This window comes from Taudactylus pleione, unplaced genomic scaffold (assembly GCF_031769625.1).
Source record: "Taudactylus pleione unplaced genomic scaffold, aTauple2 ptg001942l, whole genome shotgun sequence".
NCBI lineage: Eukaryota > Metazoa > Chordata > Amphibia > Anura > Myobatrachidae > Taudactylus > Taudactylus pleione.
The window spans coordinates 1-15,513 of NW_028286338.1; the positions used below are offsets into that span (position 1 = coordinate 1).

General features: G+C 42.3%; 1 protein-coding gene and 1 long non-coding RNA gene across 2 annotated transcripts in view; one reads left to right on the plus strand and one right to left on the minus strand.

The window, feature by feature from the left end:
* The first annotated feature begins 10,833 nt into the window (after positions 1 to 10,833).
* Positions 10,834 to 15,513, plus strand: part of LOC148436147 (uncharacterized) — a 200,764-nt gene continuing 196,084 nt past the window's right edge. Inside the window, exons 1-2 of the mRNA XM_088465268.1 lie at positions 10,834 to 11,032; positions 13,798 to 13,937. Coding sequence (XP_088321394.1) covers positions 10,834 to 11,032; positions 13,798 to 13,937 — 339 coding nt within the window. The remainder of the gene's footprint in view (positions 11,033 to 13,797; positions 13,938 to 15,513) is intronic.
* LOC148436148 (uncharacterized) lies at positions 12,273 to 13,852 on the minus strand. Its single transcript, XR_015876499.1, has 3 exons — positions 13,808 to 13,852; positions 12,714 to 12,799; positions 12,273 to 12,305 (listed from the first exon to the last, which is right to left on the minus strand). It is a non-coding gene; the product is annotated as an uncharacterized LOC148436148 (long non-coding RNA).

Sequence of the window (15,513 nt, forward strand, 5' to 3'; positions counted from 1 at the left end):
GCAGCTGTTAGTGGCAGGTGCATTTTTGAAGAATTTTGTAAAATCCTTTTAGGGACTTAAAAATATGCTTTCACCCATTTTCATGTACCCCAAATTTGATGGAAATAGTTTTTTTTCCCCAAAAAATAAGCTAATGCTATTCTTCACCACCTCCTTCAAAGCTGCATTTATGCTATTTAAAAACCCTGACAATCTTCAGCAGGCCAAATCGGGGGTACCCGTAGTGACATCTTTTGGGGGGTGACAGGCTGATTTCCCCATAAACTGACAGGAGTTTTCGATACTTGCCTTTCCGCCGGGTCCCATTTTCGCCGAATTGTAATTGAATACGGGGATAAGCGGGCACGCACCCGATACTTTATCCCCGTCAAGAGCAGCGATGATGGTGAAAAGTCCGACCTCTGACTTTTTGCCCCATAGTGAATACAGGCTTGTATATGAAACCTACAATATATGTCTTCTATATCCCATTATGAACAGTGGCCCTGATTCAGAGCCGGACGCTCTTTGTGAGCGCTCGCTCTGAATCTGGGCGGCCTGTTTTTTTGGCGGGCCTCCAGGCCGCTCGCTAAGCTGTGGGTGACCTTGTGGTAGGGTCTCATTCCCACAAGCCCCAGTGAGCTTCCTGCTCTAATAGAGCAGGAAGCTCACTGCTGACATCACGAGTCCTTCAGGAACGCTTCCGTTTGACCAGCCACCCCCCCTCCCCGCCTACAAAATGGGGCAAGCTTTCGATCAACATCGATAGCCACCCCATTTGTAGCGAGCCCCGGAGCGAGTGAATTTCGCCACACGTGTTCAGTGCCCCACCATCGACCCGCTTGCGAGCGCATAGCGCTTGTGAGCGGGTCTGAATGAGGCCCAGTATTTACTCAGAGAGATAGGGTTACTCTCACCATTGATTAAATGTGTCCATTATTATTATGGACAGGGCAGAGAAATGGAATAATGTAAAAAAAAAATGATGGGGGGGCAGTGGTGTCCCTACCTCATCAGACACCCCCAGTGCGGGCAGGGATCATGCGCCGGGGAAAAGAGGGCATGGTCTCGGGGGAGGGGGCTTGGCCTCGTCAAAGTGAGGTGTGGCTTCATGGCCCGAGTCCCCATTTTTGTCACCCGGGGGTGCCGGAGGTGCGGGCTGCCCCCGGGGACCAGCCTGTGTGGAGTGCTGGCTCCCTCACTGTGTCAGGAGCTGAGTGCTGCACGTAATACTACAGTGCAGCACCCGGATCCTGTCACTGAGGGGGAGTCTGCACTTTGGTGTCACCCATCGGCGGATGACACCCGGCACCCCCCTAGTTACGCCACTGAGGGGGGGAGCGGAGTTGAGTTTTCAGATGCAGCCGAATTCCATGCGTATCTGATTCAGGCTCAATGTACAGATGTGTCCTTATACACTGTAGCTTCAGTCTCGCCAAACAGCCCCTCTCAGTGCACCAGGTCCCGGGTGACGCGGCCATGCTGAGCATCTTTCTCTGCAAAATGTGCCTCTTATTCACATAATTAAAACAACTGGAAGCGACAAAACTACTACAATTTGATGTGCAACATTTGTACATCAATGTGTGAATGAGTCTGAATCTGTATAGGAAGTGCTAGGATGCAGTGGCCACAGCTTTTTCTCAGAGCAAGTTCCATTGTGCTTCATTTGTAACTTTGTACGTGTTTAAAACTAATTCCTGTGCAATTAAAGTCACAGACCAGCGTCTCTAGTACACTGTGAGTGGTGTTTTGCTGCATCTGTGATGCAAATAAGTTGCACAATTTAAACAAATAGACAGTGACCTACACCTCTCAGAGCAGCTCATTCCTGCCTGGCGTCTAGCGCCTAATGACGTATTGATTCTAGGGTAATGAGGACACATCTGCAGGACTTTTATGATGTTTCATAGGAATCGGTATTAATTACCGCCGGACCTATGTCCGGCGGTTCAAAGACCAGCAGCAGTGAAGATCCCGACAGATGACTATCGCTAACCCTGTCCCCCCCCTAACCATAACCCTCCCTTAGGTGTGCCTAACCCTAACCACACTCCCTAGTGCCTAACCCTAATCTCCCCCCACGGGTGCCTAAACCTAACCCACCCTAAACCTAATCCTCCCGGGGGGCGCCTAACCCTAACTTCCCCCGGGGGGTGCCTACTCCTGACTCCCCCTTCCCCCAGCCTAACCCTAACCCTCCTGGGGGTGCCTAAACCTAAGTCCCACCAGGGTGCCCTAAACCCAACCTTTCTCCCCCACGGCTGTCCGCTCCCGGCGTCCGGCTTACCTTCGTTCGGTATGCCGGGCGTTGGGCTCCCGACGTAGGGATAATGATAGTCGTCGGGATTTCGATGCCTATCATTAGTCCCTTGTCAGGGTATGACAGTCGGGAAGCCGGCGGTCGGCATTTCAACCGCCGGCTTCCTGACCACATACCGTTTCCTATACTCTAGATACAACACTTTGAGCCAAATGTAATAGGTAGTCAGTTTTGGTAACAGTACAAACTCGCACTTTCTCGCACTTTTAAAAAGTGCGAGTTTGTACTGCAACTCGCACATGTAATAGCCTGCGAACTTTTCAGCTCGAGGCTACCACATATGCGAGTTTAGAACTATGTAAACTGACACCTTTTAATGCGAGTAGCATTAAAAGGTGAGAGTTTTAGAGAAGCCATCAGTGAGATCTGTGATGGCTTCTGCCTGTATTTTTAATAAAAAAGAGGTGCAGCCCCCACCCCAAAGCCTAACCAGCCCTGGGCTTTCTAAAGCCTGTCCTGGTTCTAAAATACAGGGGACAAAATGCGTAGGGGTCCCCTGTATATTAAGAACCAGCATAGGGTTTTCCTGAGCCGATCCTGGTTTTGGAAAAACAGGGGACAAAATGAGTAGGGGTCCCCTGAAAATTAAAAAAAATCAGCACCGAGCTCTTTCTAGAGGGGGGGGGTAATGCCACAGCCAGGGAAAACCTTTCACCGGTTTCCCCGGCCAAACCATTAACCCTGACCGCTAGTCAGCCCAGGCCTCTCTGGGGAGTTGGGGAACCCCCAATAAAGGGGTCCCCCTCTCCAGGGTACCCCAGGCCTAGACAGATAGCCCATGGCGGTGGGTGCCAAGTTGATAGTGTAATTGTGTATAGTGTATATTAAAGGGTTAAATATTGTCTTTAGATGTGGAACTACACGTACCAGCAAGCCTCCCCGCATACTGGTATTTGTAGAATCACAAATACCAGCATGCGGGTCATTACAGGCCCGCTGGCACTTGTAGTTCCACAACTAAAGAAATACGTAAAAGAACACAAACACACACCATGATAGTAAAACTTTAATAAAACATACCTGCACACTCACACATACTCACTTAGGATCCGAAGTAATCCATAGGGGTACCTGAAAAAAAAATCCATACTCACCTCTCCAAGTAGGCATCCAAAGGGTTAAAATAACAAACCTGAAAAACCTGTACCATGCCGAACTGAGTAAAGGTATGTGTGTGTACCCATAACTTTACTCCGCGTAAATGAGCGGGGCACACGTGTGCCCCGTCATTGAAGGAGCCGCCAGCCAATCAGCGGGCATCTCCGTCGGAGCAGCTCGCTGTTTGGCTGAATGCGGTCAGCCTGTCTTCCCTATAGACTTCAATGGGGAGTATTCGCCATTCTGTATTCTCCCAGTATTCTGGGAACCGCAACATCTTAACCACAAGGTTAATTGAGATTAACCTTGTGGTTTCATCATTGATACAATGTTGCAACATTGTATCATACTGGGGCTGGTATGGCTCTGGGAGGGGGCTGCATGTGATTTTTTTGATTAAAAAAAACAAAACTTTGACATAAGTACACACAGAAACATGCACGTATCTCATAGATATGTGCATGTTTCTGTGTTAATCTGACCTGCTCAGGATATACTCGCTATTCTGAAGCAGGCCTATTATTTGGGGTCTTTTGGTTATCTCTTTTTTGCGAGTCTAAAACAGACAGCCTATTACATTGGGCGAGTTGATTGCTTTCAATGTGAAAACATCTGGATGTGAGTTTGAAAATGGGGATTTTTAGTAACTCTGAAAAATGGGAGTTTTAATGAACTGACACCCTATTACTTTGGAGAGTTGTGAAAAATTGCGAGTTTAGCACAAAACTCGCAATTTACCAAAACAGACACCCTATTACATTTGGCTCTTTGTCTGCGTTTGGGCAGTGTTATTGATAAATACTAAAGACATATTACCATGCAGAATGCATGAAAATATAATTACCTGTAATTAGAGAAGCAAATGCAAAATAAAAGTGTGAATGAAGCATAACTACAAACATACATTTTCATCCTCTTTATCAAATGGTTATAACTTATTTCCTGCTGCATACAGACAGCAAATATCTATGGGCCTGATAAAGAGGTGGATGCAAGTAAGACATCGGGCACAAGTGCCCACAGACACTATGTTCAAATATAGTGCCTGTGTTTGTGGCACTGCAGGTGCCAGCATGCACACGAGTGGTAGTGCATACTGTCATTAGTATTCTCATATGAATCAGCACTACCCTCACTACAGCCTAACCCTTACCGCAGCCTAATCCTAACCCAACCATAACCACAGCCTCACCTTAACTGCAGCCTAACCCTATCTGCAGCTTAATCCTAACCCTACCCTCACAACAGCCTTACCCTAACTGCAGCCTAATCATAACCTAACTACAGTCTAAACCTAACTGCAGCCTAACCCTAACCGCAGCCTAATTATAACCCTACCCTAACTGTAACCTAACAGTAACCGCAGCCTGACCCTACCCTAACTACAGGATACCCCTAACCGCAGCCTAATCCTATTCCTAACTCTACCCTTACTACAGCCTAATCCTAACCCTACCATAACTACAGCCTCACCTTAAATGCAGCCTAACCCTAACCGCAGCTTAATACCAACCCTTCCCTCACAACAGCCTTACCCTAACCGCAGCCTAATCCTAACCTAACTACAGTCTAACCCTAACTGCAGCCTAACCCGAACCACAGCCTAATTCTAACCCTACCCTAACTGTAACCTAACCCTAACTGCAGCCTAACCCTACCCTAACTACAGGATAACCCTAACTGCAACCTAACCGCAGCCTAATTCTAACCCTACCCTAACTTTAACCTAACCCTAGCCTCAGCCTAACCCTACCCTAACTACAGGATAACCCTAACCGCAGCCAAATCCTAACTTCATTCTAACTACAGGATAACCATTTTGCAGACTAATCCTAACCCTACCGTAACTGCAGCCTTATCCTAATGGCAGCCTAACCATAACTTCAGCCTAATACTAACCCTAAATTCATGTGTCGACAGTCTGGTTGACATATTGAATATGTAAATGTTGACATTACGAAAGTTGACATTATGAACATGTTGACATCCTCCGGTACTCTTCATTTCTAATATAAAGGGCCTCCATTATCAATGAGTGACATTCTTGTTATCACCCTTTACTAATCTTAAATGGGGCTCCAACTAATCAGCTCTTGTCATTTTTCAAAAACATGAGTTAGGAGCTGATTGGTTGGAGCACAATTTAAGATTAGTAATGAGTGATAACAAGAATATAACTCATTGATAAATATGGCCATAGTTACTACATATAATTAATAAATTACAATTGTAACATGTACAGTACTGTAAGTGACTTCAAGTGCCTTCATGGTGGGGGAACAGGATTCACTGGTACTGTAGCTCCCACCCGGGATGAGGCTGTGTTGGTGCCTGTGTGGGGAAGGGGGGAAAGCGGGGTCAGGGGTGTCGCAGATGGGGAGGAAGTTGGGAGTTTGGCGCTCTGAAGGGAGAGAGAAGAGAGGGAAACCTGTGTGGAGGAGGGGGTCGGGGTGTCGCGGATGGGGAGGGAGTTTGGAGCTGTGAGTGGAAAGAGAGCAGGATAGGGTAACCTGTGTTGGGAGGGTGGGAGACGGGGGTGCCAAAGATGGGAGGAGTTTGGAGCTGTGAGGGGAAAGAGAACAGAAGAGAGGAACCTGTGTGGGGGAAGGAGAGGGGTGCCGTGGATGGGGGAGTCTGAAGATGTGAGTGGAGAGAGAGCAGAAGAGGGGAACCTGAGTGTGGGAAAGGGTGCTGTGAATGGGGCAAGTAGTGCAGAAGAGAGGAACTTAAAAGGAGGAGGGGGTGCGGTGGAAGGGGGAAGTTGGCTCTGTGAGGGAATAGAGACCAGAAGAAGGGAACCTGTGTGGGGGAGAGGGAGGTGCTGGGGAAGGGGTGGGTTGGCTCTGTGAAGGGAGAGAGCAGATGAAGGAAACCTGTGTGAGGGAGATGAGGGGGAGTCCTGAGAGTCTGTCATGGATGGGGGGGCTGGAGCTTAGAGGGCAGTTAGAGCAGAAGAGGGCAACCTGTGTGGAGGAAGGGGGGTGCAGATGGGGGAGGGGTTAGATGTGTGAGGAGAGAGAGAGCAGAAGAAAGAAACCTGTGGGGGGCTTTGGATCTGTGAGGGGAGAGAGAGCAGAAGAAAAGAACCTGTTTGGGGGTGAGTGGGGGGTTGGGGGGTAACAAGACTGGAGGAGGGGTTGGATCTGTTAGAGAAGAGAGTAGAAGATTAGAACCTGTGTGGGGAAGAGCTGGGGATGGGGGTCGGGGAGTACCGCAGATGGAGGAGGGGTTAAATCTGTGAAGGGAGAGCGATCAGAAGAATAGAACCTGTGTGGGCCAGGCGTAGGAATGGTTGGATCTGTGAGGGGAGAGAGAGTAGAGCTGTGAGGGGAAATCTGAAAAGGATAACCTGTGTAGGGGAGGTGTTTGATCTGTGAAGGGAGAGAGAGTAGATCTGCGGGCCTCTGACAGGCGTCGGCGGGCTGCCATTGCCTATCAGAAATAAAAAAAGTTGTGAAACAGTATTGGGGGCAGAGCCAGATGATGGCATTCAGCTTAACAGTTCGGTCGGCCTCCCGGGAAACCTCCCAGTGACCTTAAAAGCCAATCCACCCCTGCCTATACCCAATATAGATGTAGTTGCCATAAAAGCCTATTGGCTTCTTTTTGCATAACTCCCCGAGAGAGATGCGGTTCATTGGGAGAGCTGTCCTTTGCATTTTTAATCACAATTATACATGCATACGGCATTAATGAACGCTGCTATGCATGCAATGAACGCAGAATGTATTGCATGTAGAGATGTGCGCTGACCCCTGTTTTTTGGTTTTAGTTTTGGATCTGGATTCATCTTCATGTTTTGGTTTTGGTTTTAATTTTGCAAAACCACCCTCAAGTGTTTTAGTTTTTGTTTTGGTTCTGGATTTTCCTTTTTTTTTAAATGATAAGTTTTTAAAAACAGCTAAAATCATGTAATATTTTTAATCCAAAAGCCGAAATTTGGATTTAGAATCTGAATTCCGAACCGCTGGAAGATCAGTACCGCTATTCGGATTTATCCGGATCTCCACAGATTAGAACAGCGGCTCGAATCTATCCGGATTCACGCAATTCGGGTGGATTCGGATTTCTGGACAACCGAACCACACATCTCAAATTGCATGCAATATACGCCGCATTATACATCCCGCGCAGTGTCTTTTTCTTGTTTTTACAAAAATGGGAATGCATCCAGTATTTATCATTCTGGAATAAAAGGTACCTAATTTATCAAGTTTTTTTCCTTCCTTACTTTTGAACTTGTAGGCAAAATATCAAAAGTAATGGGAAACCCCATAGACAGGGATGTACTGTAATTCTGCCTCAATATTAAGACAGTAGTGAGAGATGTAAAGTCCACCAAATGCCTTCAGCTTGGGGGAGAAATACTCTTGTGGAAAATATTAAGGAATATCTTATTGTAAATGAAACCTCAAGTCTGAAAGTGCTCATAACATTTCTATTGAGGGAGATAGGAATTTAAGCCATTACGCCATGTCTGTGTGAATTCTGGTGTGATCAATCTTGGCAAGTTATAGTGCACTGTAATAGTTTAAGTTTACAGGGCTCCATTAGAAAATGGCATTAAGAGAGTTTTCTAGTCAGGGAACGTTTTAATAAGAAAATGGGCCTCAGACTGCACACCCTGATATATATACTGTATATAATTGGAGGTGCTACCTGTGGAGATCATTGATATATGCACAAGAAGAAGGAATACAAGTGCACAACTCCAAATTAACTGATTATATATAAATAAATACATTTTTGCACTGAATAGAGGTTTTTGCCATAAACTTGGCCAAGGTTTTGGATCTACCCACCATATCCGGGTAACTCTGTAGGGTGGGTCCCTAACATACTAGGGTTCAAATCCAGAGCACAGGACACCCACAAACTAGCCCAGCTAAGCCACCCCAAGGCACCGTTCTAATAAGTAAAGTGAAGTGTAAAGGAAATAGTTAAGAGCAGCCGCATATAAAGAATAAAAATAAAAAAGTGAAATACATATATAAAAAACAGACAGTGAAGCGTTAAAATGTGTTATAAAGGAAAAATTTGTTATAATGCGGTGCCCTGAAGCAGATCAACCAAAGCAATCCAGAGGGACCCAGGCCCCAAAAATGAACCAAAGCTGCACTACACAGTATAAATATTTGCAGGACTTACCTATATTGTGCCTCTGACTGGTGTGCATATTACTATGCCAGACTCCATGCTATAAACCAATGTGGTAGAGGTGCTAGTCTGAGTAGAATGTGTCTCAAGCTTTCAGCTGTGTGCTTTGCCACACTGCATGGATTGTATTACATAGAAAATGGGCCTCAGACTGCACACCCTGAACATATATATATATATATATATATATATATATATATATATATATAATTGGAGGTGCTACCTATGGAGACCATTGATATATACACAAAAAGAAGAAATACAAGTGCACATCTCCAAATTAACTGATTAATGTTTTAATAAGCCCACTGGTATAATAATGGGTTTGCAATAACATAAAGGGACAGGGATGTATGATGTCATATTTTGTAAAGGTGTAATGTATGGCTTTCAGGTTGACGATAGACGCATCATGCACAGAGAGAGCAGAGGCGAGTCATGCACGAGGTGGCGTGGCATTGTGGCCATGAAGCTTTCCCACATGTGGGAGGAGACCACAGTAGCGTACTGTATGACACCAACCCAAGTGATGCCACTGTTTTTCCCTGCCAAATTAATGTCTGAAATATATAAATTATTTGTTTTATTTTATTGTGGGTCTGATTCAGTGGTGGACGCTAATCCCACCATGACTGTGATACTGTACAGAGTGGTACTGTGAAAATATGCAAATGTCGCAGTTGTTGGGATTTCTAGAGTCACTCATTGACGCATCTCTGTTCTGCCACTTGCATACAAAGATGCATAATCGGTCGCACATCGGTTGCACCATTGATCCTCTGAGCAACTCTATTGTTGCTTAGAATGCCCATTGGAAGTCAGCCACCAGACCATTGCAAATGCATACACAGATGCAGTCGCTGGCCAAGACCCCCCCCCCCAAAATGCTCTTGTAACGCCTGCATTTGTCTAGGCACTGGCCCATTACCTCCCAAAAACCCTCACTGCCTGTCACTCACTTTGCATTGTAAATGATTCTACTTTTTATAGGATTATTTAGCCCAGCAAAATTCCAATTTAAGATACGACCGACTGTGTTGGGGAATAGTGGTAAGTGTGAGAGATGGTATGGTTAGAATAACCCCTCAGATAAAAATTTCTAAACTGCAGGTTCAATTACCAAAATCTACTAGCCACTCCATCCAAGCCTTCATAGGGCATATCCAACAAAAAAGGCATCACTGCGATCCTCACCAACCCTGTTTATAATAAGATAGTTATGCAAAGCATTTTCCTTACAATAGACACAATGCAATTAGCTACATTTTCTTTTATCTAACCCTACTGTGGAATATGGTCGCAGCAAGGATGAACTGTAGATAAAGCGGTATCACTACTAGATGATTTCTGTAACTGTGGCATAACACTTTCAACAAATTAAATAATATATTATAAATTATAAATCAATGGAAATTGAAATAAATTCAGGTTCAGGCTTGGGCCTTAGTATCAGGGCTGTCAAAGAAAAAATGGTTTACCTTACAATTATGATCTTATTGCAATTACCATTAGTTCAAACAAGCTCCTACAACTTGCACATATATTTATGAATGCTATTAGTAGCTGTTTTAAATTAATTACATTTTAGGTTTAGAGATCTTGTAATAAAATTGTTACAATGGCAAAAAGCATTTATTAACAAAGGATGCAAAATTGTACATTTGTACATAGAATCTCATCTTTCATCTATAAAAATAAACAAAAATGTTACTATGGGGCATATTCAATTAGCCGCGATAAGCCGTTTTCGTCGAAAAGTTCCCCGTATTCAATTCCAAAGACTTTTCGCCGGTGTGGAAAGTCAATGCATTGGAATAGGTGAAAAAGATTTGCCTATGAAAGCTGGCGTAAAAAAGTGCAGAATTGGGGTTTTGGGGTACAAACTTGCGGAAACCACCCTGCACTCTTGGGACAGCCCCCAAAGGTAAACTGTGTCAAAAAAAAAGTAAAAAAACCTCTTAAGAACACCCCAAAAAAATACTTTCATTTTGGGGGCGAAAAAAAAAACAAAGTTGGGGGACAAACTTAAAAACTAGCAAAATAGACTCCAGGGTGGTCCCCAAGTATGCCCCAGGTGTTTTTTAGATTGCAGGTGTTTGCGGCAGGTGGCTTTTTTAAGTTTTTTAAAATTCCGGCATGCGAAAAGTACGGGACTTTTCGCGGCTAATTGAATATGCCCCTTAAACTTAAATTGGACAATTTATAAAGCATTCATTTTTTTTTGTTAATTGCACTGATATGAAGATATTAAAATGAATGTAAATGTTTCCCAACAGATGGATAGATTCTTACAAAATATTGCTATTCTACTCGTCACATATCTTCCCATCTGTATTTATGCCTATCCAAATGGCCAAGTTACAGATTCCTGCGTATCAATGATACCTAATCATGGTGTCTCCACCCAAACCTCCTCCTCACCTTATATTTTATCCCTGGCTAAAACCACCTACAGTCCTGGTGAAAACATTGCAGGTAAATACGGGTCGACTACATCCCGGTAAATACATAGGTAAAGTAAAAGATTATAATGCTGTCCAAAGTCATAATATGCAGCAATTCTAAAGTTTGCTAAGAAATATTGCATCATTTATTGAGGAATTGTAGCAGGGACATATTTGCATAAATGTACCCTGAAGGCATACAACCGCTGACGCCTTATATTATACCCCATTACTCACTCCTTTTGCATTTACTTTGACAGCTTGTTTGCATAGTGGACAATGACATTAACATGATTACCTAGTAAAGCAAGTTCAGTACTTACTGCTGCACCAGCCCAAACCCCAGTAGTAACAAGTGTCAGTGCTAGAGTGTTATTGTGGTGCACTTTAGGGAGGTTGATTAAGGTCTCCAACCATGCCAGTGTCAGAGCTACAGTAGTAATCTCCCAAACTGACTTTGACAATGACAATACCTTGCATCACACCTCAGCTCTGCTTTCTCATGTTCCTCAATATTTCCCCACCAACTTTACATGTCTGCTACCCACAGTAAATTGTCCTGTACCTCAGCAAATAGCCTGAACCCATAACATGTTACTACCACATACCAGCAGAATACAAAGGAAAGAAAATTAACACTTTAGTCAGTAAAAAGTGTTAATAAAAATAATAACCACACTTGGAAGATTCTTCTTAGAGTGGCTGCAAACTTTTCGGGTCTACTTGCTGGAGCACTAAGTGCAGTTGGCTCACCTACTGAATGGGCAGTGGTTAGTGACTTCTGTTTCAAAACATATTTCACCAATCCGAGCCCAGCCTGATCCACAGCTTTCAGAGCAGAAGATTGGAGATAGGGGGAGGAGAAGGTTCCACATGGAGCAGGGAAATGTATCACAATCCATGTAAAACAAAAACAGGCTAATTTCTCTTCTCCTTAGGAGATCATATCTTTTAGGAGCAGCCCCAGGTGGGATGTTCACTTTTCTGTAACAGGGTATGCCATGAAAGGAAGGATGTTGTCAATTGTCTTTCAGGTACAATATGGAGCTCCTGCTGTAGCTTTTGGATATGATCCCTGTATAGAAATCATTGTTATAAACTGTCAACATTTATGCAGAGGTGGTTATTTATTGTTTTATTTGAAGGGTGGCCGTATATAGCCTGGTGGGTGTGCAGACCGTGGCTGGCTGTCCTGATGATACACATTACTTCTCTTCCCCTTGTAGGGGCCGTGCAACCTATTGCAGCAGCGCAAGGCCCTTACATCCTCCCTGGTGGTCCCTCCTCTTCAGTTAATATGGGCGCTGTGGGATGTAATAATGTATTTAGATGATGACATTTAAATTTTAAATTACTTGGGCCTAGGGCATCTGTTTTTCCAACTTTGTTCTTCCTCATGTCAAAATCTGATTACGCCACTAAAAATTAACAGATAAATATAGCAAAGGGTAAAATTACAATTTTTGGAAGCAATACCTAGATACACTACATGTTCCAAAATGTGTACCAAATGCAGAGCTCATGCAAAAGGGAGAAATGATGGTAGGCTACAGTGAGAACCAATAAGATACAAGTTTGTGCCCCAGATATCATCAAGATAATTTACAGAGGTGTGATTGACAAAGATTTAGTGAAACTCTATTTTGTCTATAATATCAGCCTGAGCAATAAGCTCAACCAGAAAACAGGCAAAGTGACAATCAAACACATACCTTATTTAGTTTGAATAGGACCACAACCCAAACCAGACTAGTGGATGGCGATGCAACGACTGCAAAAGTAGGTTATACTTTAGCTGCTGATAGAGAAAAAGGAGCATATTTACTAAGACGTGGTATTGTACAGTACATGATCAGCCAATCTCCACACATTGCTTATGTTTTCCAGAGTTAAACCACTAGATTTACTATCTGGCAGCTTGGTTTATGAAAGTTCAAACTGCATATTTAAATAAAACACATATCCGAAGTGGGTGTAGTTTGCCTACAGTATATATACAGACTTCCGAGTTGTAGTGCTCCAGGTTTGATAAATCAGGTGGGTGCCACCCTGCCAGATTCATTTATTTTAGCACATTTAAACAATGAATGAATCAAATCAAAGTGGCAGCATGCAATAACATTCAAGGTTAATATTCAATGAGAGCCTTCACTACATGGGGCGAGAGAGGAATCTGATGCTGGGGACAACTGTGGAGGTATGGAGAAGGCAATGTGTGCCATAGACAGGAATCTACACAAAGGTTCGTTTAATAAAATATGCAGTTAAAATTATAAAGATATATATTATTTTTGTTTGCACGGTCTTAAATGAAATGCATAATAATATACAGTAGTAAGCTGAACTTTTCTGTTTTTGAACATTTCTGATTTTTCCCCACTTGGGGGGCGTGGAGTGCATTGACATCAGTGAAGAATAATAGAGGTGAGAGGGGCAGAGAAATACAGGGACCATGAAATTAATAGACAAAATGTAACTGAAATGTAATGAGGAATATTGGGAGCACTGGTATGGCAACTTTGTCAACTTGATGGCTCCAGTACAATCAAACTACTGAGGTCATTCAGGTAATCTCTAATCATGTTGAAAATAAAATGTAAAATACTGGGGAGAGTATTTTGATCAATGTCAATTGCCTTTTCATTTAAATGAGTTTATACATGTATATACAGTATAATAGAATGAGTAAGCCACTGAGATGAATAATAAAAATACAGATTTTTTGAAGTGTGTTAACATGTTTTCAGTGATTTATTCATGTTATAACTACATTATCATGACAATGCTATTTTGCAGTCACTCTCACCAGCAATAGTGGTTCCACTCAATTTAAAGGTTTTCTGATCCAGGCACGTTCAGGCAGCGCTACCACCCCAGTGGGCTACTTCAAGACCAGCAACACAAATGCACAGACCCTGACTTGCTCTTCCAGTGCTGTGAGTATAGGGCTTGTTTCCATGGAATGTTTTAAATGTTTTTAATACAGTCCTAATAACTATGCAGAGGACAAGAAAATGCAGATGCACTATGCGATCATTACGGTTCAAATTTAAATGTATATTGTAATTAAATATCAGAGGTAGTTAGCATATCGTTGGCCAATGATACAGGCCTGCCCACCAACGTCCATGTAACCTTGTCTAGCAGGTCCCTAGCACTCAGCATGATAGCATCTTAAATTACTATTAGGGTGTGCAGTCTAGAGCAACTCCCCACACAGTCCTAATAACTACAATAAAACCTCATACTACAGTTTACATAACTCATAAGTGAGAAAGAGGTCAATCAACACGAAGTAAGATGTATAAGTAATTATCAGGTAAAATGCTAATCTCTAACATTAGAGACATAAATTTTATTACTAGAAATCTAAATATAGCACTTTTATTAGCTCAGATTTTTGCCTACTGCAAAATAATTGTGACGTATCATTGAGACAATGTTCATGTGCCCTTAAGGTGCGCACACACACAACGATGTAAGTAATGAACGATTTTCGTTGAACGATTTTCGTTCATTTTTTTCCTTGAAAAAGTGAACGAAAATCGTTTTACAAAGTAGTTGGTTTTATTTTACATAGTAAATGATTTTCTGTGTGTTGAAGGAAAAATATTGCAACTTCTATTGAAAATCTATGGAAAAAGAAACGAACTGGGAGCGCTAGAATATCACCAAAATTTTTGATATAGATACAAACTAATAATGAATAACAACATGTATATAAAAAATAATGATATGTATAAAAATATATATATAAAAGACGTACTGTGGCCACAGAAGAATCAATAAATATATAAATAAATAAACCATACATGAAAAATAAATAAGTAATAAATAGTAGTTGTGTGAATGATAATTAATCTTAATCCAGATGATAAATGAGGCTGCAAATAGATATCTTAATCACTCAATCCATAGATATCATAAAGCAGGTATCAATGTCTAAAATTGACACAGAAAAATATGTAAAAAAACTGCACCTTTAAAGCAAAAATGCAGCAAAAAAAAATGTAGTCAAGGTAATGTTCTTATAACTGTGTGTCCAAATCCACCAGTCCGCATTAAAGCACAAATAGTATGTGAAAAAAACGGTCAATAGCATACTGTTCCTGTAAATGTGTGTCTAAATCCACCAGTCCATATTAAACACAAATAGCATGTGAAGGAGAAGGTAAATACCGTATTGCTGGTGAACCAGCATAAATCTCCTGTGAACCAGCAATACGGTACTTACCTTCTCCTTCACATGCTATTTGTGCTTTAATGCGGACTGGTGGATTTGGACACACAGTTATAAGAACATTGCTTTGAATACATTTTTTTTTTGCTACATTTTTGCTTTAAAGGTGCAGTTTTTTTACATATTTTTCTGTGTCAATTTTAGACATTGATACCTGCTTTATGATATCTATGGATTGAGTGATTAAGATATCTATTTGCAGCCTCATTTATCATCAGGATTAAGATTATCATTCACACAACTACTATTTATTACGTATTTATTTTTCATGT